This window comes from Dysidea avara, chromosome 12, assembly GCF_963678975.1.
Source record: "Dysidea avara chromosome 12, odDysAvar1.4, whole genome shotgun sequence".
NCBI lineage: Eukaryota > Metazoa > Porifera > Demospongiae > Dictyoceratida > Dysideidae > Dysidea > Dysidea avara.
Window position 1 is genome coordinate 9,432,822 of NC_089283.1, and position 27,418 is coordinate 9,460,239.

Here is a 27,418-nt window from a genome sequence, read left to right on the forward strand (position 1 = left end):
TAAAGTTGACTGTAGTAATAAATAAAAATAAATAAATATGTACATACATTGAGATTGAGCTTTTATGAATTAGAAAAAAATAGTAGCTAGCTATATCACACACATGCCAGCATTTAAATTATTCTAAATTTGAAATAGTTCTTGTGAGTGAGTGACTGAGTGGAGCAGCTGATTTTGCAATCAAGGTAGTACTGGAAGTGACACCACCGTTGGCACTATGTTGGATGATACTCAAATTTCCTATACAAAGATGCACGATGAATCACACAAAAGAATAGAAAGGATGTCATGATATATAATGGTGTTATGTATGTGAGCATTAAATGTTCAGGATATGTGTCACCAATAATCCAGCACTTACTATGTGTACGTCACACTGCATCAAATAATTACATGTCATGCATGCTGCAAAGCACACGCAACATAGAAATGTAATTTAATCGATAAAAAGTTAACACTATATACTATAGCCATTAAAAATCTGACGTCTGCAGAACTGGTTATTGAAAAAAATGTGCAGGTCCCTCTTGTTTCATTGTATGCAAGGTATTCTTTCATAATCCTGATTTAATCTTGTGCCAGACCACTTTTTTTTTCTTTCTGAGTGGGAGCAGAAAAAAGGTCTCCAATAGCATTTTCATGCAGCTGTATCTACAACTTTTGGGGATGATTGATAGTAGTGATGAATAGCAAAGGCTTGTTGTTAACATTGGCCTCGAAGTTAATAAAACAAAGTGTTCCGTTAAACACAAACACCACTATAGTGGCCCTCATTACATGCATGCATTCAAATGCATATATCTCGTAAACAAAATATCCTATAAATATATGGTTTGGACCACGCTACTCTGCGGTTAACGGATATTATCGTAAGCTTTGTAGCACGATCGTGCGTGATATAAGGCGAATCTGCATTTTAAAGAATTTTCGGCTGCTTCTAAGATGATAATTACGACGATACTACCTGTCACAAAGGATAAAGAAGGTTAGTAAGTTATATCATGTTGTAGATCTATCCTTTGTGAGTAGATTAATGCAAACCACGAAGGAATAGGTGGTCCCTACACAGAGTAACAGGAGCCCAAGTTTTGCATGTCAAAATGTGTATTTTACATAAAACAAGTTTTGTTTTTTACGAACCAAAGCCACTATATTGATGTTCGGGGCCAGAAGGTTAATTGGATAAACAGCACACATTTATGCCTTGGATGCAGAGTTCAAAGGTCCGTCTAACAAATAAGCTCCATTTTACCTATTCTTGCTAGCCTTCAGCACTGATTGACAGTTCTCAAAAATATATGACTGCACAAAAAATGCTATTGGAGTACCACCAGGCCCTTTTTCCTACCCCCACAAAGAAGAAAAAACAGCTTTGGTATGAAACTAATCCTGACTATATATGAAGGCAGTATAACATTAACTGAGAGATTGCAATACAGTTACCTAATGACAAATCATCACTTAATGTAACATTATCAATATCAGCTTCTTTTTGTGCCTATAAAGTAGACAACCAATGGACCTTACATTATACAAATTCAAGATGTACATGCCTTAATTGACAATTGGGACCAATTCAGATTTCTTACAATATACACCATGAAGCAATTCTAAATGAAAAAAAAGAAAACATCACATTAAATTTCTACTATGTTACATGTGCAACATATACATTAATGTGAGCTTACATTGAAAATTTAAGAGATGCACACATCTTGTAAAAGGTGTTACGAATATATGTAAAGTTGTGAATGAATGATTTGTAGCCTAAAAATATTAGTATTCACACTGAAACATGATATGGTTACATGCAAGCTTTGAAAATCTGTATAAACACATTTCATGGCTTCCCACATGCTATCCCTTAGTAACTTAATTTACAGCTGGTTGAAAATCATGTAGAGTTATTGCTGCCACATGCATACATTATTAAATAAAGCACATGTCTGTCTTTTTAGCTCAACATGGTAAAGACTATGTGAACCACTTAATAAATAAATTATTATTATATTATATTATATTTATTACTGTGCAGCAATCAAAAGATTATAACGCACAGGTGTGATCATAAAAGTTACTTAAGTTATATAAATACTACCCACTGCTGAGTATCTTCTATATTAGGAATCTCTAAGACATTGCGTACGTATATATATATATATGTACGTACATACAAATAGGCACTATTCAGAGTGACAACAGAGCAACAAAGATGTCACCAATAGCAAGATTTGTAGCACCTTAAGTAGTGTTCAATGGTATACTGATACAATGATTATTACTGCATGAAAAGGAAATATGAATAACAGTGACCTCAGTCACCAGCTGACATAGTCATCTCCTTGGTGATGACATTCAGCAGAAAATTTCTAGGACTGTACGTGCCCGTTATGTACATGCACTACCACTTCATACTTAAGTTGCAGCTTAACTACTGCACAACTGGGATACAACACTTCAACTTTTCCCAGCTCAAAAGTGTTTGAATAAAGCATTGAGTACTAATGAAATAATATAGACTAATCAATTAAAAAATACAGATGTTGCCATAGACTCTAGACAAAGTTATGATAGATCAACACATGTTGCTATAGCATTACCACCATGATGTGCAGGAGTAAATATATACCTACACACCTAGTGTCTTTCATACATCAGGATTATGGGCTCCTGCATACATGTACCAATCAATTCACATGCTCTCTTAGCTGTACTCTTAACAATGGGATAAGTATGTACTGTTTCCTTTTTAAACCAGATCTTCCAAGCTTGTTCAACAATTCATAACTAGTCTATACATATATCAGTTATCAAATCATTCATCTAATCCGTTTAAATAACTAAGTGGCTACTTGTAATACAATTACCAGTAGCCTCCTACACTTACTTGTGCTATCAATCCTATCACTACTCCGACCATTAAACCTGTAACACATCAAGCTGGCTACACCACAATTGAATACTACTCCATACCATAGACTCCCAGCTCCTTCCTGATAGCTAGTATTACTCCAATAGGCAGAGACAAAAGATAGTAACCAACAAATATGGATGGTGTTGCTATCTTCTGTAGACCACAACCAGTGAGAACTGCCACGTTAACTCCCTACCAGTTAATAAATGTACGTAAGGATAGACAATAATAGTTTAAAATGGTATACATATTACATTTACCAACCTTTGTGTGTTTACATTGATGTACAATGAATGCACTTAAAATGCAGTGGAACCCCTTAGGGCAACTTCTTACAAACGACATCTGACGTTTATGTACCCAATAATTACAAAGACACTTCTCTTTTATGACACAAAAATAAATCCCTCAGCCACTCTGGTGCTCTACCACTTGGCTGTGATGTCTCAGCCAAGTGGTAGAGTACTGAACCGGCAGTGACATGCACGCAAGCACACACGCACTCCTGCACACTACACACACACTGGCACACACCATATTTACTTGGGATAAATGTTGTACCTCAAATAGCCACTTTACAATAGTGTGTCCTTAAAGAAAATAAAAGGCAAACACGAAGATCTTGGTACCCATCTAAAATCTATTGCAATGAAAAATATCTAAAATTTAGATGTACAGTGTAGCTATTGCACCTACATGTAATATAGCTAGTAACTGTACTAAACGGACCACTACTGATCCGTCTTTACTATCAGTCATGCATGCATCAAGAAATCAGTATTACGTCACTTTAAAAATAGCTCCTAGGTATAGCACAGATTACGTATGAGCGGATATCAATTCTAAGACGTAAAATGCTAGTCACTACACTAGCATCTAATTGGACACTGTATGGCTATTAACCTTGCTCCACTGAACTGAATATACATAGTGTCTGTCAAAACAGAAGTACATTAGAAAGTTTTCAAAGGGAATGTTGAGTTCTAACTAAGAACACCAGCTTTCTCATATCCAGCACAGGAAATAGACATCTAGTGTCCTGATTGTTTAGGTCAGCTTACGTACAGTCCATCAGCTAATTTGAGATCATTAACTGAGCAATATTAATACAGGTGTATCTGCACAAAACTTTTCTAATATCCTACAGATGATGACATCACAACTTTTAATCAACTTGTATAAATTTAATTAGATTAGGAACAAACACAGCACTGAAATAATTTGCACTGTACAAAGAGTATGTTACACTTACTATTAGCAAAAATGCACTAGTTCTATTCAGTATCTACATATGCACGTATGTACGCACATGTAAACTATACAACAGTTGAAACCATTTTATTGCAATACATGGTGTATAACCTTGTTGCTTGGAGTACACCACATTTATACGATCAAACGGGACATTTTACATCATTTAACCATATGATCCACACATGTATGTTATCTTTTGTAACCTTATATTCCAGATCTATGACTACATGGTAAACTTTTTCATAAAAATCTATACCAAAACATGCACTCTACTTGACTGTTGACCTTAAAATGTGACCCAGTCTGTAAAGACTGGTCTTATCGCCCATGTCGGCGGACTCAAATTTTCACTCAGGACACAAAGCTACATGAATAAACTATCTAATTTCACAATCAAAAGCAGCTAGACTTGAGTAATCTGGTTTTGCTGGCTGCTTTTCCTGAGCCCAGTGGTGATCCATACGTGTGGAGTGGAGCTGTATCAGCCTGGGGATAGCTGTATGTGGCTGTACAGTGCTGTGGTGTTGAATAAATACCCCTGCTGTGACCTTCATTTTAGCCAGTTTTGAGACCTGAAGGGCCCATAACTTGGCATAATTCATCCCTACACCTTCCTTTTCAATTTTTTGAACAGCCTCTTGCCCTCCTTCCAGGCCCCCATCTCCCACCCCTTTTGGAGTTCACCTGATACAGTCAACCACGGTTTTAAAAACTATCTAAAATGGCGGGAAACTTAGTTGTTGGCTACTTGCACAGTGGATGCTCTGGAAGGTAAGGAATTGGTATAAAATGTGTGAAAATTTGGTACACATAGCTACAACCATTGGCAAGCTACAACATACTAAATAGTTTAAACCGGCATTTCTCGATACTTTTAAATAGGCAATAAGACCGTTTTCCCCAGACTGGGTCACAAATGTGTAGTTATTGATAAAGTCACAGGCTTAAAACAATACACGTACTACTCAAAATCACACACTCACTCAGTGGCTACACACACTAACACATAAAAAAGCAAAGCCTTTGGCAGCTATGCGAAACACAGGTACAGGCAAATTCTCCTGCAGCATGACTGGTAACCACTAGCAGAGTCATGTATCACAGATAGAAATCCTGGAACTTAAAGTTACACAATAGTCCCAAAACAGTAAGGGGGCATTTGCTTCACCAGTTGACACCAGGTCTGTTAGGTAGATTGGAACCATATGGAAAACAAGAACAACAACAGTGCATTATCAAGGATCAAAACTAGAACTTCGCAATTAGTCAAGTGGTTAGAGTTTGTATACACACGCCACACAGCTAAAAAAACAAGTTGGCATTTGTTTCTCTAGTTTACATAAGGTATTCAGCACTGGAGAAATGTTAGTAAAGTTTCTTAAAAAAGAAACAATAGCAACAACAGCAATTGGACATTACCAAGCATTGAACCTAACAATTACTAAGCTGGTGCTCAAACCACTTGGCACACTGACACAGACACAAGCTACATGCACACAACACACACACAACACTACACACGTACCAACACAGAGTCCAGTACATGTGATATAATCAGTAGTGGTATCATAGCAGAAACCAATGACACTACATCACTACATAAATTAATCAATCATTCATTGAATCAAAAGATAACATACAAAGATGAATACACAACAGAACTCACTTGTCATTAATAAACAGTTTTCCAATAAAGTTCTTTGTTAAGAATAGGAAAAAACCAATAACAGATGAAGTAAGAACTATACATGTAGAAAAGTGTATCAACCTAACATCAAATCATAAGTCAAACCTGCGTATCCGACTGCTACCACTGACATCTTTTGAGAAGTAATAGGCTGGCCAGCTCCTAAAGAATTTCCTACACGTATTGTAGCTGCTGACGATATACCCATTGGAACCTTTAAGGATGGCAGAACTAAATTCTACAATTATCAAACGGATGGAACATACCATGTAAATTATTTCTGAGACTTGCTTGATAATTGACATCACTGCTAATTGGGTATTCCCCAGGGTTCCAATAGCAACGGTGGCAATTTCAAAATACCAGCACTCAACACAAACACCCAGCATGCTCGGCAGAGCAAACTTCATGTACTGGCCCCACTGGTTAAATACATTCATCGACAAACCTGAGTATAGGAATGACACATTGACATGAATCAACAATATACATAAACTAAATACAACAGAACTTCTTGTAATGGTCCCTCTGAAATGAAGATTTTACAATAAGAACAACAGAGATTTTGGTCCCAATCAGTCTGGCTTCATATGTTTTTGACCAAAAACATATTACAGCAATAAAAGACCTAACATTGTAAAAGCGTTCTAAGTATCACTAACAATATAACCATACTATTCTAAGAATACGTGTGTACAAAAAATGCAGTGACGGGACAAAGCCATGTTTTTCCCAAACACAGGAACAATTGACCGACAAGTGGGCAACTTTCTGAGAATATTATCATAACCAATTACAATAGGAACAGTTGACTGGTGGTGGTCTGATTAGTAAAGCATGAATCCCGCGACCGTCACCAAACGATTCACACTCCCAGAAAACAGAGACGTTTACAAACCGTTTTAACAATTTCAGGGCCGTTTGTATGGCAAAGCACAATTTAGAAAAATGGTGCTAAGAACACCACCCATCTTTCAGTTATCATAAAACACACATACACAATCACACACATTATTGATACACATACTTGGCCATGTTTTGTCTGGCAATCTCAAGTACAGTATAAACACAATTGACAAAATTGCCTGTGAGTAATAAGCGATGACAGATGCCCAAGCAGCACCACTAAGGGAAGAAAAAAGCATAAAGAACATCAAATCATTATACTACTTAGCCATAACAAGTAAAAAAGGTTTATTTATTAGTAAACTATGTTTCCCAACAATGCTTGACCTATCAATTACACATGGCAGTGCCTAACAATAGAAGTCATTGGCATGTTAAATAGTCACCAAAAACATTACCTATGTCATTGCAAGCCAATCAGGTTACCATTAGTAACAAGCCTATAATAGTATGTACAAGGGGGTTAGACTGCCATAGTGATAGATCATATACTTTGCCACTCCATTAGTAAGACCACCCTGCTACCATCGCCTTGTCAACAGCTAGGTACCAAACATAGCTAAGGTGTACTTCACTACCACTTAAATATGGCCACTTCAGTATTGAGGCCATAGAGCTAAGGTGTATTTCCAACTAAGGCCATTAGTTTAGTATCTCTTAGGAAACAGGTTTCACTGCCACAAGGCAACACAGCTTAACCCCTTTATTGAGGCCATGTTTGTATAGGTGTATTCTCGAATTCAATAATATGGCTATGCATCTTACTACTAAGGCCAACACAGGTTTAATAGACCTGTTTCGTTTTGCAAACCCTAATATTCTCTAGGATAACACTTATAATACGTATTCCCTTCAAGAGTGTCTAGTGTAATAAATGCTGGTATCTTTTAGTTTATAAACTGCCAGCAAGTTTCATGAGTATGGATAACTACTGAATAGCTTTAGTAGAGATAGACGGTAAGAATTATGGTGATCGTTAAGATAGTGTAAATTGTCATGCTTGCACAGAGATTTGGCATCAATTGACGCTAGCAAGATTAAGACATTTCCCGGCTAAAACATTTATAGGCACTTTACACCAGACATTTAAGGTGGGACAAACAATTTGTAATCAGTGATCATGAACATCACCTTAAGGTTAGGTCTACCTTCTACTTCCATAAGGAACATATCAAGATCAGGTAACGATGGTGATGGTAGACAGACATTAACATTGAGAGGAAATGACACTTGATCAATATTAATTATATTTAATAGTTATACCATAGCTGCGAGGGATTTGCTGATATATACACCCAAAGCCTGAGGGCTACGGGTGTATATATCAGCAAATACCAAGCAGCCGTGGTATAAGTGATACATATCACTTGGGGCACACTCACCTAATAGGTGAAAGAACTAATGAGAACTCACTCTGTTTGTTTTATACAGTAGCATCTGAAGATCGATCGTGGTTTTAATAACATGGGCTAATAGCCACCACAACATTATCCATACGATAAACCTCATTAATACGTTACATCAAGAGTTAATAATATAGAGAGGAGAGTGTCTAATGCCATATAGTCCTGTAACAGATGATTGCGCAGAAGTTAAACGGCTTCTTTTCCGCGTAACGACAGACTGGCTAGTATATTTTCGCATTTAATCACAAAGGCTATCCCAGACACAAGGGCGTGCGTTCAACTCGATGTTCAAGTTCACCATGAAGAGCATCGCTCTGTTGCATAAAGAAGTGTGGCTGTTAACCTCGAAGATAACTCTGGGGGGGAGAGCGTCTGAGAAACCAATAAACACTGAACCAAAGGTGGAGTATCGCTTCGAATTTTCACTGCGTCACCATGTTACCCTACCTTGGAGCATTCTTCAATTGAAGGAGCACTGTTCCCTGTACATACAGCTCAGTCTTTAGTTCAGTCTTCGAATATTCTCGAGGATTCATCACGGTGCGGCTAAACTAATTGCGGTAAGGAAGCGAACAAATACTAGAAGCCTGTACGTTACACGGAAAGGAAGCCGTTTAACTTCAGCGCAATCATCTATTACAGGCCTATACAGCGTTAGACACTCTCCTCTCTTATTATTAACTCTTGGTTACATGCTTCAACACATAATGTTAGAAAACTTGTGATTGTGGGATGGAGTTTACATTGTTATCATATATGTACTAAGTTAAGTCAGCTAATTTCACTATTGGGACAGTAAGTAAGTTATTATATTAAGTTAAGTACTTAGGACTGTAAGTTACTAATCTATTTCAGTGTAGCAGTAGTAGTTTTGCCGTTCTGTGGTCTGTTCAAAGGCTGATACGCAGTGGGTAGAAATACGCATCCACAATCTCCCAAACAATTATTTTGTGCCTTCATTATCCTTTACTAACAACCAACTAGTCTATCTTAGCGCAAATATACTCAGCTTAGCAACCACTACAAAAACGAGTCCCACAATACAAAGCTCTATGTCGCTCAATATAATGAGTCAAAGTATATCGTTTCTTTGAACTGGCTGGGAATCAAAGTCATTGGCAAACCGCTTTCCCACGATGTTGCCCGGGCAATATGTAAACCCGAGCGGCACCTTTGAACGCCCACGCTAAAGTGGTATATACACATCATTTCCAAACATATGTTAGGATAAGATCATCTCCATTGAAGTGGATCACTAATGCATTAATCCACTTTTTACAACTTTAATGCAATTTTATAATTCTACAATTCTATTAAGCAGTTGAGGTAATGAGTCACCTAACCATGACACAATAAAGGACAGGATAACAGATCACTTATTTCACCCATTTTTTTAGTGTCCGTAAGCTTACTTAACTTTGTACGGATATAGTGTACATTTTTTGTCAAATAAAACAAATGTATGCTTTTTGACAAAAGCCAAATATTTGATTAATCATCTCGCCAAAAATCATTTATAGTATCAAAGCGTGCTTTATTTTTCAGCATGGATACTGTATACCCCAAATATTTCAAGGGAGAAAATTTTCACTTTATCAAGGTTTTGGGGGTTAACAGAAAAAATATTTTATCCTTGAAAAATTTAGACATATTATTATTTTATTACATTTGGAACTGTTTGCAAATCTGTGTATTATTTATTTTTACATTGCTTAACCTTGAAAATATTGCCCCTCGAAATGTTGATTATATGTAATCTGAACTGCTTGTTTTACAAGTAAACATAGATCATATCCAACACAGTCATCTGATAAGAAATCAAGGTGATTTGGGACAATGAGATCAAAACTTCGAACAAGGAAACAAGATTGATTGATTGATTGATTTCACTTTTTACCACAGTACATGTACATACATACATATATAAATACATACATACACGTATGTACGTATGTACACACATACATACTGTACATGCATGCAATCATATGTATGTATGCATGCAAGGAAGTAGTACCAATTCAAACAAAGAAACTTCAATAATTCTTGAATCTGAATCCAATCTTTAATCCATACTTAATTAAACAATAATGGAGAGCTAAGTTAAATGGCTTTAGTAGGGATTAACACTTGTACATACTCTTGCAAGTACAGATAACTCAAGTTTCCTTGTTTCAAAATTTGCTATAGTACAAATACTCAGGAAAACTTGAACAACTCTTTACTAGAATTCATAGAAAGACACAAAGTGCTCACCTCAGTCCCATGTTAAATGTAAATATCAGTACATAACAAGCAACAATGGTAGCCACATTGCTTAGTAGACTAATGAGAATCGTCGGCTTCACTACATGTTGGAGAATCATGTATTTCTGTAGACTGGAGTACAAAACAAATCCCTAGAATAATAACATAAGAACATACAGCTTTTCTACAGCTTCACCACAGAAAGGATATATTCTACTTACTGGAAAGCCTGTGGAGTATATCCAAATAAAAACTTCAACAGAACTACAAAGGCATACAAACCAGTGTTGAAAACAAGTACAATTATATGCATAGAATTCACTGTTTGAGGCTTGTTACCTGGTAACATCAGGGTCTTGATCTAGGTAGAGCAGTATTGGTGCACAACACCAACAAGCAATTGACGCCGGGATTAATAAAATGAAGTGAATCACAATACCTATAAAAGTTATCGTAAAATTATTCTCTTTACAGTTGCTACAATGTAAGTCCCAAATTTAGCTATTGTGGACTGTACGACCTCACCATTACAATCATCTCCTATTAAGGTCATAACTTTTGGTCCTGGGTGGTCCTACTAATGGGGCTCAGAGCAATATCAAAATGATAAGTACATATAAGATATTATGGATAGGCTTGGTTACACAAAAGGGCACCCGGTACACTCTAATAAAGAGTATTGTAGTTCCAAAAATACACATCATACCTAATGTTTACTAAAGTAGCCCACACAGAAGGTAAACTGTTCAACCGCAATGATCTTAGTAAACAGAATCCAGCAATACACTGCACATATACATACAAAGATGACATTCACATCTACCATACGGCATAAAAGTTTTACAAGGGAACAAAAATTTGATGAAATGTTGTCTATTTGCATTGATAATTTTTCTTGTTATAGTCAGTTATAGTCAGTCATGGCCAACACTCCATATGGTATTGAACAGTGTAAATATTTGTACACTGTTATAGTACCAAACTGCTAACAAAATTGTAAATTTGATGTCAGATCATAGTCTGCTTTAAGTCTGCCACTATCAGGCCTAAAGAATACACAGATATTTCATAGATTTAATAAAAAGCACAAACTTTAGTCCTTTTGACTATTTCAATTTAGTGTACACACACACACACACACACACACACACACACACACACACACACACACACACCACACCACGCATGCACACACGCACGCATACATACAAAACAGTGGAGACGTTAATTTTCTCCATTGTTTACTCTAATAGAATCACATACAGTAACAGAAGGAAATCACTTAATGGCATTACAACCTCCACTCAGAGAGTTAAACAATAATTAAGAGCACAATATAAGGTAGCCCATACATTGGAGTCTAATGTTGTAAGGTAGTTTAAGTATGAATACAAAGTGGGTTATATACAACCTGACCTCATAATCTACTAACACTGGCAGTATACACAAGTTATACCATGGGAATTACATCACATCATGCACAATAAAAAAGCCAAGCCTGATCCTTTTCTGTGTGCACAGGTGGTTACTGCACCTACACAGGTGGCAACAGTGTGTTTCCAAGTTCTGATTAACTTCTTAGCAACACATGTAAACAAGCTAATTAACATTTCAAAATAACCAACACCTGGTTTTCTGAAAAGTATTTTGGGAAAATCATATCAGTATATAAACATGTAAATTGTCTGCATGTCTACACTCTATAATTTTTGTGTGAAAACTTATGAAATAATTTACGTAGGTAAATTGAAGTCACGTGAGCCGGAAGCAAAGTGGCGTTGGGAAGAAGTGTGATATGCGTGTGCTGACAAGGAATCATTTGTGATAACGCTTCGTGTTGGTGACATATTGTTACAAACTTTCTTGTATCCTCTTATCTCATTAAAATCTGTATTTCCAGTAAGGTTATTTTAGGCAGCATTGTTGCAGCTAAGGGCCACCCAAGCCCATTTGGAGATGTGGATAAGTTTGTTGTGAAACATGTTTGAGTATTTATAAATGCAACATTCAATACTAAGAAACACTATAGTGTAGAACCCTTCAAAATGAAGTGGAGATCTGAGTAGCTGCTTCCCCAGTTGGCACCAGGCCACCAGGTCCCCATTTTAACAGCTGAGTAGACTGGAGAAATGTGAGTAAAGTTTCTTGCTCAAGGAAATAACAACAACACCAAAGTGGCATAACCGGGAATTGAGCCTGGAACCTTATGCCAACACTCTAGCCACTTTGCTATGCTGCCTCACACACGCACATACATACCAAAACAAGTTAACTGCTACCCCTGTACAACAGCAAAACTACATACTTCTTTGTGTAACAAGTCCAAGCCTCTTCAAGTTTCCACTCCCAAAGGCCTGCCAATACACAGCTTAATAATAACAGTACAACTAACAGTCACGTACCTGTGAACCAAGGTTGTCAATAGCAAGTGACAGTCCATATATGGGCAACAGCACCACAATATTACAATACTGTATACAGTAAATGATTTCTGTACACATAGCAAAGTGACGTGTAACTTACAGCAACTCCAAGTGCTAGAAAAGAATACATACAAGTGTAAAATAACAAGCAAAAGTATTTAATTGTATTTATTAGCACTAACTTCAATCCAGTAATTGTGTCTAACTAGGTTTGTACTATACAAGCTGTCTGTCTGCATGCCTTAAATCTTTTAATGAGAGATCCTTGTGTGACAGACATATACAAACCGTGTGACACACAAAATTTAGAACATTACTTATGTGACTACTCTGTCAGTACTGCAAACCAACTTAGTGCCTATAACACAGTATAGTCCAACCCCCACATATTTCATGGACTGGAACCCAAACCCCTGGAGATCACCTAATGCTGAAAGTCCATAACACTCTGAAGTTGTGTGAAAAGAATGCATTTGTTTAATACCACCTTTTCAAGCAATAAAATTATGGATTTCGACTACTCTAATAGAACAGTCATTGTCCACGAATTCATGCGTGTCTTGCACTTGTGACGATTCACTACATTAGTGAGTGTCTATTGCTATCAACCTTATTGTACACAATAGGCCTTCTCAATAATTCTCTAAAACAACATGCTTGACGACTAAAATAAATTTTGAGGTAAAAGATATCTCCATAGCCCTACAAATCGATTTTATCAGAACACTTTTGCAAATTGGAAATATGATCCAGTGAAGTGCAAATACCGAATTTAAACCATGTCATAATGAAAGATATTGTTGACAACTAATCCCATATAGCTGGTAAGAGTGATAATACTAGACACTATCATCCAATTACACTACACGAGTGCAGGTTATCAGGTAGCTGCCACCTTAACTAATGATTGACTGCTCTATTAGAGTATAATTATATTTAGATCTAAATCTTTGGGCCATTTCTCAAATTCCTACCATAACAGCTTTATTATATGACCTAATGATTATGTTGACATCAAGATTATACATATTTGCTATAACTGATCATTGTGATGTGTTTTGACCATCTACCTTTAGATCTTGAAATGAAGAGAACTACTTTCAAATTCACTATAGATTCATACACCAGTCAAATAATACCAGACTTGTGGCTGCTGTCATTGTTAGATTAGCACCATAGTGTAACCTTGGTTACCCCTTGAAGTGCCACCTTGTGCTCAAATAACCCAAAACATCACACATTACAGTTGGTAAAGGTTTTAACACCATGCCCACTATTAGACTACTAATGCGGCTACTATTCAAGGGTGGCCACTATTGGAGAGCAGCGTTTATACAGGCAAAAATTTTTGTGTATTAAATAAAGAACACTGTTACGACTTCATAATATGCTTCATGGCAATTAATGTGTCACAGTTAATACATACTTCTTATTCCTACCACAAAGCTATGTAGCTAACTAGAAAATAGTTAATTTTGTCCTCAAATAATATACAATGAATTTTTAAGGGCTGGAAATATGACATGGTGTGGACAGTAATTACCCGAACATCTTTTTTTATTAAGTGTTGAGGTAGTAGATTTTAGAACTATATTTAATTACCCTAATAGAACATACAGTACTTTACTTTCATGAAATGTTCCTTTGGAATTCAGATAATTAAGGTGCTCAGATAAGACAGGTCTGGATATCCAAGGGTACATGGTGGTCCTCTGAAACTGTGTATAAATAACTTAAAATAGCAGAGAGAAAAAATTTTAAATTATCAGCATTTTCAACTACCCTAATAGAACAGCAACTACTCAAATAGACCAGTCATTTCCGTAGTTCGGTTAACCGAGAATCTGGATAACTGAGGTTCCACTGTACTTTGTGAATAACAACTTTTATTAGGTAAAGTTCATTTATTAATCAACAAGTGTTTAATTGGTTCATGATAAATGTGCAATACAAAATTACATAAACCTCCTAACTAGCGAAGAAAACAAAATCTCAATAGAATGGACACCTGTTCACTGTAAATACAACAATTAAGAAATTAAAATGCAGTCCACCTGTCTTATGCAGAAATCTGATATAAATATTAATGTGGCCAACACTATGGTATTCCTCTATACTGGGCATCCAAGGTGCCCTGTTTTCAGTGGGAAATACATGTAGTACTTTAATAGCCTGTACATACTAGTGTTCCACCGATAATCGGATCGGTATCGTATCGGAGCCGATATTGGGCTTTTCGTATCGATCGGTATCGGTTATTCAGGTATTCCGATACCGATTAATAGCCACTCGCGCCAATCGTCATAACCATAACTATCATCATAAATCCTATGCTAGCAAAACATGAGGTATAACAAGTTGGAAATAGTGTTGAGTATTATTCTAGCATAAAAGGTGCAGGAATTGCTTTGCTAAACATCAAGCAACTGCTACTTACTATGTTTGCATGAAAAAGATCGAAATACTCTAATAGAACAGTCACTGCACAATAATATATTCTACTAGAACAGTCACACATAGCCAGCTTGAGATGATTGTAAATTGTATAGCAATTATCGGTATCGGAATCTGTATCGGTGAAAATTTGCTTCTAGGTATCGGTATCGGATCGGTAGTTATTTTTCTGTATCGGTGGAACCCTAGTACATACAAGACCATCCTCAATGCATCCACATAACTTTTGATATGGTTCCACTGTACAGTGACACAACACTTCTAATATAACATACATGCCACTGCCAGTTCATGTTCTCCTATGTGTCCACAGAACACCATGATTATTATTGGTATTAGCTGCTCCATCATATATGAAAATGACTACGAGTAAAAATTAAAAATAAATCACAAAGAGAATACATAATCAAGTTTGGTGTAAATTAATACGTACCACACGATGACTGTTACAACACAACACAAAGAAATATTTTACAAACACAACATGCACAATTTGAAGTTCTTTAACATTCCCTTCCAACATGTGTGTAAAATGTACAATTGTTAAAAGCAGATCAACATGGACTTAGCAGCAACATGTTGCTTGTTGTTACTAAGTTACGAACCTGGTACCAGAAAAATTACTGACTACAGTACATGGAACACTCCCTGTGCAGCATGTAGGAAAGTCATGCACACAACAGCTCATAAAATTTTAATTTTTATTCTAATCAACAAAGTGCTAGATTCATTAGGAGTTCTACATGCATGTAGAAGAACCTCTCTGACACAACAGAAATAAAAACTTCCGTAATAAGGACTAAGACTTTAGTCCCAAAAGATCTTGAACTGCACTATATATGCTGTGAAATATGAGCCCATAAAGTACCATTCAAACAACTACAGTGTAAGTGATCTGTGTTGATTGGTGACTAGTTATAAGTGCAGTGGGCACACTTTGTGCACACACGCATACACAACTGAAGCTAATGAGTGAAAGAACAGTGATGTATCATTCCAGGTTAGCTGACTGTGTCTTTCTCTTTGTACTGAATTCCGCTGCGCGATGTGCCATATACTTTTCTTGAATGCACTTTTAGGAACATTGGCGCTGCCTTGGATGAATCCAGTTTCAGTTCCCACGCGCACTGTACTCTGGGTCGTAATAAATATCAACCTTGCAAGTGATGTCTTCAATCAACATTTCATCAAGGTTGCCATCCCCTGCCTTGATAGTTTTGCTAACGAAACTGACACATCTAGATGGAGTTTAAGCCATTGAGATTCCATGCGGACACCTGCCTTGAACTAGTAAATGTCAAATCTGGACAATCAACCACGGTCAGGTTTATGAGAAGAAACGAAGGTATGCGGGTTACTTTTAGTGTTGCACCGATAGTCGGATTGGTTATCAGAAAATCTATATTCCGGCTGTGTTTGTATATCGGTATCGGATCGGCACCAAGATGAAAAAAGCAGCAGATACAGATATATGTATTTGTTTAGAAATACATGCTCATGTGCACCAAAATGATGTTTATAAATTCATCAAATTGCATTTCCCTGTAACAGAATGTTGTTATTACTGCTTCAGTGTACTGTCAGCTGTTGTTGTAGCAATACTGCCACTATAAACAAGCTAAATTGGTCCTTCACAATCAAATTTATTAGTAAAAATTGCTACAAAACATGTTGTGCTATATCAGATCGGCTACTTATATTGGCTTGAAAATATTATCCAAAATCAGTTATCGGAATATCGACAAAATCTCATATCGGTACAACACTAGTTACTTTATGGGATCATTTTTCATAGCCTATAGCACAGTTCAACACTTTCCCTCTCCCATTATATACTCTTGCTGTGATACATACACATGTGACTTAGTGTTCCACCGATAATCGAATCGGTATCGTATCGGAGCCGATATTGGGCTTTTCGTATCGATCGGTATCGGTTATTCTGGTATTCCGATACCGATTAATAGCCACTCGCGCCAATCGTCATAACCATAACTATCATCATAAATCCTATGCTAGCAAAACGTGAGGTATAACAAGTTGGAAATAGTGTTGAGTATTATTCTAGCATAAAAGGTGCAGGAATTGCTTTGCCAAACATCAAGCAACTGCTACTTACTATGTTTGCATGAAAAAGATCGAAATACTCTAATAGAACAGTCACTGCACAATAATATATTCTACTAGAACAGTCACACATAGCCAGCTTGAGATGATTGTAAATTGTATAGCAATTATCGGTATCGGTATCTGTATCGGTGAAAATTTGCTTCTAGGTATCGGTATCGGATCAGTAGTTATTTTTCTGTATCGGTGGAACCCTAATGTGACTGTTCTATTAGAATATGGTATGTACATGACTGATGCATTTAAGTGACTGCTTTATTAGAGTATCTGCCTGATATAAGTACTAGACATACACGTACCACCATCCATTTTACACTAAATACAATGTAAGTTACGTGTAACATGTGCAACAATTTGCAACAGACTAAAAGTTGTGTACAGTGTATTTGGTTGGCTTGAGGTGAGCATCTCTCAAAAGTTTTTAAGTAAGTCTTTATCAGAAACAACAAAAACGTGTTTCATATATCAGCACACAACTGACTACATTCTCTCAGACTGAAGACTGAAGATTAACACTCATCATTATTCAGTGAACAAACACAAGTCATCATTGAGAATGTTGAATGTACACAAGCAGGATACAGATTAATATCTGGCTCTATTATATATGCACCAAAAGTTTCAAGTCTGTCAATACCAAATAATTGTGTTGAAAACATTTGCATAAAACATATTATAATATAGCAAAAGGTGTCATAAAATAACTAGTTGATACAGAATTTAACACCAAATGTTGATGCCATACACTAATCCATGATCTACTAGTACATAACAACTCACAATGGGCCATGCTAGCTGTGACACACTGATCACTTCACTCATACAATAACTCTTCGGTAGTACCAGCAACAGTAACTGTCCAATTAGCTTTTCCAGTGACATGCTACTGTGAACTACAATGGAATATTTTAATATTAACAAATGCATGAACACCACACTGCGTACGCACGCACAAAGAATCTATATAAATATACACAACTAAACATAAAGACAATAATGGTAGTTACTTGGATGTGTACGCACCATTCTTGGTTATTTAAATTGAAGTATATATTCATCATTTGGAAAAGGGTGTGTATACTGCTTTGTATGAGCTGTCATTCGGTCAAACATAATTCAGTATGTGACATATTTTTGTGTAAATAATACAGAGACTATATGTGTAGCTGAGCTTCTCACACCATAGACAAGTTAATGATGTGGGGTGATCAATACTCAAGTACCATTTCCAAGTTCAAAATAGATTCAAAACTTTAATTCATGTCGTTCGTCCAACAATACAGCGTTACCTTTAAATTGATCTGCCAATATCTTATGAATGCCCTATTAGAGTATAATTCTAAACAGAATTATGTTATTACCTGAATGCAAGCACAACCTTTGGCAGCCGCGTGCTCCATCTCTAGTTTGTAGCATTTTATGTTTAAGTACTGCATAATTATGTGATTGTAATGTTTACTGAAAAACTATTGACCATCAAGAGTAAAGTGTGGGCATGAAAAAGATGTTGTCTCCCCAAATAAGGTCTTTACGTGAATGTTAGTACATGTATGACACAACAGCTGAAGTCTAATACACAACTTCCCTGGTTAAATCTACTATAACTGAAAAGCTGTCTATCTGCCTGTGATCAAGCTAACTGGCAAACCGTAGCACACTGGTCGACTCCAGATCCACAATCCACCCAAATAGTAATGATGTCAGACACAACTGAGGTGCTGAACTATTCTAAACAAAACGTGGTGACAGAAAGTTTCCTGTGCATCTAAAATCAAAAAGATGTAGATAGACAAGCGAAATAAGAAGTAGGAAGAGCAACAGTGACACTTCAATGTCCATTTACACCAAACCAGGCCAAATAGCACAAGCCCTTGGCACAAACTCACAAATGAAGCATCTGAGCAAGAGGGTCACAACAAAGGGCCAGTATACAGCATAGTGAAGGCAGAATCATAGGAACAGTCAAGAGGAACAGTCAAGAGGAACAATAACACAGCTTTGAATGTGCTACAGAAAAAGGAGACCTTTTTTGTAAACTGATAACAATAAAAGGAATTGGAACTGCATATGCTGGAACCACTAGGGAATCATATCTGCCAGGATGGAAGCTTATGGAAGCCAATCTGCAGTTCAGTTCAAGTAGCAGATGGATGACACTGGAATGTAACAGGTATATGTGGGCACTCAGTCTAGCATTAAGGCTTTAATAGCTACAAGCTGTTCACCTTTAATGTGTGGCCAGCTGATTGAGCATTTCAATACTTTGACACACAAACTAATTGCATATGTAGTACCATACAGCTAGAAATTTTCAAGGGATGGAACTTTCGCGAAATTATGTAAAGATGATTTTTGCATTTTTTAATTCACAAAAGCTTAGCAAAACATTTCACTTAGGTAATAGCTATATGTAAATATTTCACGTTTATATTTTCACAAAGCTGTCATTATTTGCAAAATTCGTGAAAGATTCACCCTTCAAAAATTCCCAGCTACACGGTATATGTACACTTGAAATTGTTTGTTTTACAAATTGTACAGATACGTACACATGTGTATCATGACAATCAATGTTCGTGAAGGTAGACCATATAGTAACTTGAGTATGTGCAGCAACTTGTGACTCTAGATCTCTGATAGCTGAAACAAAGTTAAATACTTTTACAAATATTTGTAATTCTTCAAATCCTCTCACAAGTTGCTAAAGCCATATACAGGTACAATGTTGAGATTCAATGACTATTGATATATAAATTACACGTTTTCTTGTTGTTGTTGTTGATTCAATGTGTACCAGCATGCTATTGACATAGTAATGTGACTTTAACTTATCCTGTGCTGGCTGTTGATTTTAATTGGTTATAATATTATTAGTTCGTGGGTATATCAGAATAACTGCTGTCAAAAATAACTTTACTTAGCAACAGTGATCATGCTGCTTAACCTAGATGTGTGCCTGATCTGATCCAATTCTTCGAATGAAAGATTCTGTCATTGTCTTACAAATAAAAGTGCATCTAATTTTGACATTTTGGAACGTAAAAACAATCAAGAACACTTTGCATGCTTCTCCAAGAGTCATCTGTAAGTGCTATTGGATATTTTAAAAACACAAAACAATAGAAATATTTCTGTATGATCACTGTAGAGATGTAACAATAGCCATTAGTTTGCACCTTTAAAGCTGATAGCTAAACCTTCAACCCCCCTCCCCCGAGGATTTAGACTATTTTGAAGAAAGCTGTGCATCTAGCACAATCATACTGTTGATACTAAGTAGAAAAGAAATTGTGGGGCTACATCTTTGTCCCAACCGTTGCCAAATGATTTTCCAAAAAAGATACTCACCAAGAAAAATGTGCGACTTCCAACAAGACCAACTAGCTGTAACTACCTCACCAAAAGCATCGCTTAAAGTGCCCTAACCATGAGTAAGAGGATACAATATGCCCTCCACACGTGCAATATAACACCAAAACCTGACGACAGGAACACAGGTGTGAATTACAGGAAATATCAAACTCTTGTGTGTCACCTTTGAAACCTCAGAACAGCTGTGATCAAGAATGTATGCAACCACCTCTCCATGATATAACAAAGGGAAAATTTGAAACACTTATAAGGATACATATCTGTATCTACAGAACAGCACCAAGCACTAATAAAATGCCACTGACTACCACAGAAAACTTTCTTATTAAATTTCACGCCAGTACTACCAATAATTTTCTATGTTAAGCACGAGGATACAGTGATCGAATGTGGCAGAACACGCGCAAAACATCCTAACTCATTTAATTACCACCTTCATACCACATTTTTATAAGTTCACACTTTCCATAATAATAATAATCAAGGCACAACACAACTTTCATACCTCATCCAGCATCCCTTGTACTTCTTGCCGCGTGTGGATCTCTCGAACTGCCACAACCATACAATTAAAATTCATATGACGCACGTGTGGTGCTCACGTGATACAGCGTTTGAAAACCCCTAAAAGTGGCACAATGTCGGACGGTAAAGTGGACATGTCGCTCGGTAAGTACTTGACTTATGATGAATTTATAAATACAGGATGCCTTATATTACTTTTCATGGACAAACATAGACGATATTATAAGATTAGGCGGGAGAGGCCGCGGTGGGCGTGGAAGAGGGGCAGGTCGAGGCATGCGCGGAAGAGGCCGAGGAAGGGTATGTTTTCATACATTGTCAACACAAATATGACATGGAAGTTATTGTAGGGTGTTGGAATGGGCAGGGGAGCAGGCAACCAACAGGTGGGCATCTATTACAGTCAAATGTGAACAGTGTTTAGTGTGAGCAGCATGTGGAGAGAAACTTGAGTTTCTTGATATCGCAATCACATGGAAAGCCTCCTAGTATGCTTGTCAGTATTAATTCAAGAATATTCTTGGTGAACGATTTTGTTTGGAGCAGGATTACAGAAAGTTGTTCCATCACACAATTTTTTTTTTCGTTTGCAGTTACAGTAATTGAATGGATTGGTTAGAATGCTTTAAAGCAGTGCTTATTATAAAGAAGGGTGCCACTTTTTATTGCATCAACATGTCACCGACGGCGAACAAGACTGTTTTGTACTGCAAGAATGCTTTGTGAAGACATGGATCTAAAATTTTTGCATGTTCTAAAGTGGTATAGTGTTGCTTACCATGTACTTTGTTATTGTGGAACAAATTAAAAATCCTTTTAGTTTCAAAGTGCATTCAACAGATGATCAGTGGCTAATGTTGATGTTGGTTTTCCAAGTTGATAAGTGATAATATGTATGTGTGCTCTGACTTGTGATTACAAATGGGTTTTCAAGTAATGTGTATGTAAGTTAACTTGACGCCACTGATTTGCTAGTGACATTTGTTTAACTGAAGAATCCTTCAACTTTAATTATCAGTCAAATAGAGGGCCTTGACCATATGTGTGTGCTCAGAGAAATTAGAGTTGCTTATACTGTTAACAGCAGTCATCATTGTTCCATTGTTTGTGAGTTTACTATCACTTCAAATATATCACCAGGACAGAGGAGATGATCTTTTGTTATAAACAAGTTATAAACACTGCTGACAGAAGTCTCCTGTGTTTGACCTTTATTTAAATCAATGACGATACACAAACGTTGCATGTTTCATTCACAGTGCCTGCTCCATAGTACTCTTTATAACAGCATTGGCAAGCACCAAGCATAGTATGCTCCTGTATTTCTCTACAGAGAAATGCCACAAGACAACTACAGCAGCGAGGCAGGGGAAATTTCCAAGGTAGGGGAACTTTCCGAGGCAGGGCCCAGGGTCGAGGATTTAGAAGAGGAGGTAGTTTTGCTGGAAGAGGACAAACAAGAACACTAAGCACAAACACCGGTTTTAACAAGCAGCAACTAGGGGTGAAAAGTGGTGGAATAGTCAAACGAAGAATTGGAAATCTAAGAGGACGAGCAAGAGGAGGAGGAAGGTACTTACCTAAATTTGTGATGAACCAGTGTTACTTATTATTGTCAGAGGTGGAATGTTAAATCTTAAGACAGCCATCAGATCGCAATTACAGTAAGTATATAGTAACGCTTTGAAGATTTACCACATCATAAACTTCCTACAGAACACAGCAGAGTCCCAGCAGAGGAAGGGGGAGGGGCAGAGGTGCTAACCGAGGAGGAAGGAATCCAACAAACACAACACAAGAACCATTTAAAAACTTTCAGGTTTCTGTCAAGGGATTAGGATCACAGGTAAGGACATTTTGATGTGTTCGAAATTACACACATGCACACACACACACTACACGTACAACACACTCGTAACCAGAAAAGGTTGGAAGTGTGCATGTGAGCTCAATGGTTTTGTATTGAAAATCAAACTGATCCTCTTTGGGAAACACCTCCTGACTGACAATTTTGTTTTAACTTAAGGTACCTAGAAATCACATAAGATTTCGTGTCAGCTAGACTACAGATGCTGCTAATGTCTTTGTGGATGAGCAAGAGACTCATTCAAGAAAGTATTATGGATAAACACCCAAGAAGCCACCCTATATAGTGGACTTCACAAAGACTGTCTGCTGTGGCATGTGCCTTATTTGGGGATCACACGAGACTAGAAGGACAGCAGACAAAAGAGTAATAATTGGCTGCCATGAAGAAGGTTAAGAGATGAGTATCACAGCCACTATTCTGCTTACGATCTCAAAAATGCAATTAAAGGTTAACCTAAAAAATTTCACACCTTCGATGAATTTAAGCTATGAATTTCCACACTTCGTCAGCTTTTGATAAATTAAATTTTGTCAAAAATCAAGAAATAGACCTAAACAATCCCTTTAATTTTGGGGTACTAATTGACTGATGAATGAAAGTTGACAAATCAAAATTTCCTTTTGCACAGTATGCTTCCAACTTCCTCTGCTTATAAGCAGTAACACCATCCATAGATAAATCTTACATACAAGCATCCATGCACCGTTTGAATAGTACTTGAATTTTTTTATTAACTTGGTGAAGTTTGATGGGTTTTTAATAGGCTAATGATGCTCCGGAAGGTGTCCAGATGGTGTCCACTTTCTCTGTCAATCACACAGTGAGTATGACACAGTACCTGACACATATTATGTCATACTGTGTCTGTTACAGACTGGCATCACGTTGAATAATCGGTTTACACCAAATGAAGCCTCTAAACAGTCAACTGATAGACTTATCACAGCAAATGGTCGAGCTGTGAAGCACTTCTAATAATACTTAACACGCACACAGTCTCTTTTATCTCTGTTAATGTGTATTTTAAGTAGTGTATACGTACAGTACAAACTAGAAGTAATTCTTGCGGAGAACCTTTTGAATTATCAATGTCTCAAGAGATTCAAAGCTTTCAGCATTCAGAGCTTCAATTTCAGCCTTGATCTTGTGCTGCCCCATGTGACGCAACTCTTGAATAAACTGAGGATTTCCTAATTGTTCTGTCACACCCATCACTGTGGTGTGAGTTTTCTCATCAGCTGGTGACCAGTTTTGTAATGCTGTTGATGGTACAGTGGCGTTTGGTCCAAGAACATCAACATAGTGTAGCCCCACCCACTTCACATCAACACCTAGTTAAGACCCTTTCTCAACATGTGAATTTAGGTACAATTTATGAACCATATAAGTGACTTTCCATTCCCATCCTTGTAGAACCATACTTGTATGTAAGTAGAATTTGTACTCCATGAGGCTACAGGGGTAATACTCGACAAAGCCTATATATTTTACTCTTACATTATAATCAAACAGTCCTAGTACAGGTAACTGTAGTTGATCAGCTAGCTGTTTGACGGTAGCACGTACACTAAGTGGAGGGTATCCACAGCCTTAACAATTAGAAGGAATAATACACTGGGATAAGATTTCTGATCATGACCTGTTATCAATACACAAGGTAGGGTGTTCCAGATATGCTGACCACACAAGTATGTAAACACTGCATCTGTAAGTTGAAACACTCTAATAGAACAATTACTCTAATAGAACAACCCACATTACCTTTTTCTACTACTAAAATGTATCTTGCTCCAATAGAATGGAAAGTAACTCCATCAATGATACCTGGGATCTATACAACACTTAGTAGCATCTGTGTTTTGTGTATTCACTAACTTGATGAGCACAACTTGATCCTGCAGAACAGTCAATTGGTTCAGATCCAGTTTCCTACAATACAGCAAGTTTTCACTCATTTCACTCAAAACTTTTTTTTGTACCTGCCACAGTACAAGTCCAGCTACAGCACCAGAACTGCTAGCACATATCCCTAGTGAACTGCGTGTACAGTGTAATAGTGCTATTACTTCTGGAGACATTGTCACAGAAGTTTTACATTGACGTGATTAAAATTGTGCCGTATGATGGCAGGCAAACCTTGCAGCGTGTTATTGAAGTCTGACTGAGATTGAAAGTGGTTCACTAAGCAGTAGTATACTTCTCTTTGTGTTACCATCTTGTCTTCCATTATCAGCTTCTGAATGAATGCCAGTGTTTGCCAAACTGTGAAAACATGGTTGTAAAACTTTCTAATAAAGCGTTCACCTACTTTTGGCAACCTTCTTTGCTCCCCGTGCTTTTCTAGCAAACAGCTTTTTAGTGGATGTAGCTTGTCCTAAGTGAATACATCCAGTTCTGTCTCTTACTACGTTGCTTTCAGAACGTGCAGCCTGTTGAAATTCAATCAGTGGCAATCTTTTTCAAAACAATATCAGTGTACCAAGTGTAGCTCAGGGTCCTCTCCTCTTTCGACAGCTTTTAAGAAGTCTAAAGTGACGGACTCTATTCTAGATAACAACTGAGCCTTGCTGAGAGGCTCAGCATCTACCACTTCTGCAATTCCGGCCATAGAAACAAGCCGCTCAGCTCACGTGCAAGCATGATACCATCACGTGCGGGCGTGTTGTGGATCGTTCAAGAGTAATGTCCAGACCTGACGTTCACCAATTATTTAATGAATTAGAGACGGAATGGAAGGAAATAGAAGAAGAGGCGGTAGAGATTCTCAGAAAATTGATCCAGATGGACACACAAAACATTGGCGAGGACACCAATGAAACAATTGCAGCGAAACATCTCAAAGGATTGTTTGAGAGTGCTGGAATAGAATGTAGCGACGTGCTAGAAGAAAAGCCAGGTCGAGGAAACTTGGTAGCTCGAATACGTGGAGATGGCTCATCAGGGCTTGGTGCAGTAATGTTGAGTGCCCACTTGGACACAGTGCGTGCTCCCAAACTAGACTGGAAGGCCGAAGGATGGAAACATGATCCCTTTGGAGCTGTAATAGATCAAGAAGATGGCTGTTTGTATGGACGAGGAGCTGTAGATATGAAGAACATGGCTGCTATGTCAGTTAGCGTCTTTCTGTTTATTAAACGTCATGGTATTATGCTTGCAAGAGACTTGTTGTTTGTTGCTGTAGCTGACGAAGAAGCTCATGGCTCAAAATATGGTGCTAAATATCTTGTTGAGAAACACCCAGACTTGATCGAAGCTGATATTATAATGACCGAGGTTGGTGGATGTTCTACTTATGCTGATGGCAAGGAATTTTTTCCAGTAGAAATTGCAGAGAAGACTTCAGTTTTAGTAACAATTACAGCTAATGGCTCTGGTGGACACAGCTCGCTATTTCACCCAGACAATCCCATTGGAAGAATTGGTGCTGTTTGTAATGCACTTTCTACTAAAATGTTACGCCATCGAGTAACACCAGCTGCCCGATCCATGTTAGAGGGAATCTCTAAGCTACTTCCTTGGTACAAGGCTCCAGTGTTCAGGAATCTTCTCTCGCCCAAACTGGAGCCATGGATAATTGATTACCTTCTCACTAAGAAACAAGCTCAAGCAATCATTCCAGTATTGCATAACATAGCTAATCCCACAGTGGTACATGCTGGAGACCAACAAAATCAGATTCCTTCATCTGCATCAGTTACCGTTGATGTGAGACGAATACCTGGATGTTCTCTAGATGACACTTTAGATGATTTACGAGAGGTAATTGGAAAAGAGAAATTTTTACCTTCAGTTGATTCTACTGGTGAAAAGGTTGCTCCTGAGCTTGTCTTAGAGGTCATGTTCCCGATGGAAGGTGTGGTCCAAGATGCTGAAGAACCAAAAGTAAAGGAAGCACTGGAGTGTCTGCATAAGGTAGTGTACGCCAGGTCAGGTGGTAGTCCTGTAATACCATTTCTTTTAAGTGGAGGAACAGACATGAAATTCTTTGTTAAACATCCAACCAAGAAACCTGTTTGCTTAGGCTTTTCTCCAGTACGGATTCCACAGGGAATAGAATTTCCATCGTTGTTCCATGCTGTCAATGAAAGAATCCCTGTTGATGGATACAAGTGGGGCTTGGGTGTACTCTGTGAAGTTGTTTTTGAACTGTGTAAAGCTCATAGGTAAATGTACGTATGCAAAGATACACATTGTGATAAAAATTGTAATGAAAATTGTAAATTAAATTTTAAT

General features: G+C 37.3%; 4 protein-coding genes across 4 annotated transcripts; 2 read left to right on the forward strand and 2 right to left on the reverse strand.

Moving 5' to 3' along the window:
- On the reverse strand, positions 1 to 21,395 carry LOC136241653 (multidrug and toxin extrusion protein 1-like). Its single transcript, XM_066032897.1, has 19 exons — positions 21,296 to 21,395; positions 18,199 to 18,311; positions 15,567 to 15,654; positions 12,938 to 12,951; positions 12,817 to 12,885; positions 12,720 to 12,768; positions 10,754 to 10,853; positions 10,636 to 10,678; positions 10,424 to 10,566; positions 6,883 to 6,980; positions 6,122 to 6,303; positions 5,961 to 6,069; positions 5,835 to 5,910; positions 5,694 to 5,763; positions 2,974 to 3,106; positions 2,888 to 2,925; positions 1,554 to 1,610; positions 1,444 to 1,498; positions 1 to 240 (listed from the first exon to the last, which is right to left on the reverse strand). The coding sequence occupies exons 2-19, from the start codon at positions 18,298 to 18,300 to the stop codon at positions 119 to 121; spliced, it is 1,548 nt and encodes a 515-aa protein (XP_065888969.1). The 5' UTR covers positions 18,301 to 18,311; positions 21,296 to 21,395; the 3' UTR covers positions 1 to 118.
- On the forward strand, positions 21,360 to 24,286 carry LOC136241656 (THO complex subunit 4-like). The gene is made up of 8 exons (XM_066032900.1): positions 21,360 to 21,459; positions 21,530 to 21,615; positions 21,666 to 21,701; positions 22,649 to 22,887; positions 22,935 to 22,979; positions 23,032 to 23,161; positions 23,949 to 24,005; positions 24,059 to 24,286. The coding sequence occupies exons 1-8, from the start codon at positions 21,429 to 21,431 to the stop codon at positions 24,158 to 24,160; spliced, it is 726 nt and encodes a 241-aa protein (XP_065888972.1). The 5' UTR covers positions 21,360 to 21,428; the 3' UTR covers positions 24,161 to 24,286.
- LOC136241655 (uncharacterized) lies at positions 24,065 to 25,824 on the reverse strand. Its single transcript, XM_066032899.1, has 10 exons — positions 25,665 to 25,824; positions 25,494 to 25,614; positions 25,322 to 25,447; positions 25,165 to 25,253; positions 25,061 to 25,114; positions 24,947 to 25,016; positions 24,825 to 24,890; positions 24,683 to 24,774; positions 24,566 to 24,638; positions 24,065 to 24,516 (listed from the first exon to the last, which is right to left on the reverse strand). The coding sequence occupies exons 1-10, from the start codon at positions 25,791 to 25,793 to the stop codon at positions 24,236 to 24,238; spliced, it is 1,101 nt and encodes a 366-aa protein (XP_065888971.1). The 5' UTR covers positions 25,794 to 25,824; the 3' UTR covers positions 24,065 to 24,235.
- LOC136241654 (probable succinyl-diaminopimelate desuccinylase) lies at positions 25,799 to 27,411 on the forward strand. Its single transcript, XM_066032898.1, has one exon. The coding sequence runs from the start codon at positions 25,868 to 25,870 to the stop codon at positions 27,350 to 27,352; it is 1,485 nt and encodes a 494-aa protein (XP_065888970.1). The 5' UTR covers positions 25,799 to 25,867; the 3' UTR covers positions 27,353 to 27,411.
- The last annotated feature ends 7 nt before the right edge of the window (positions 27,412 to 27,418 follow it).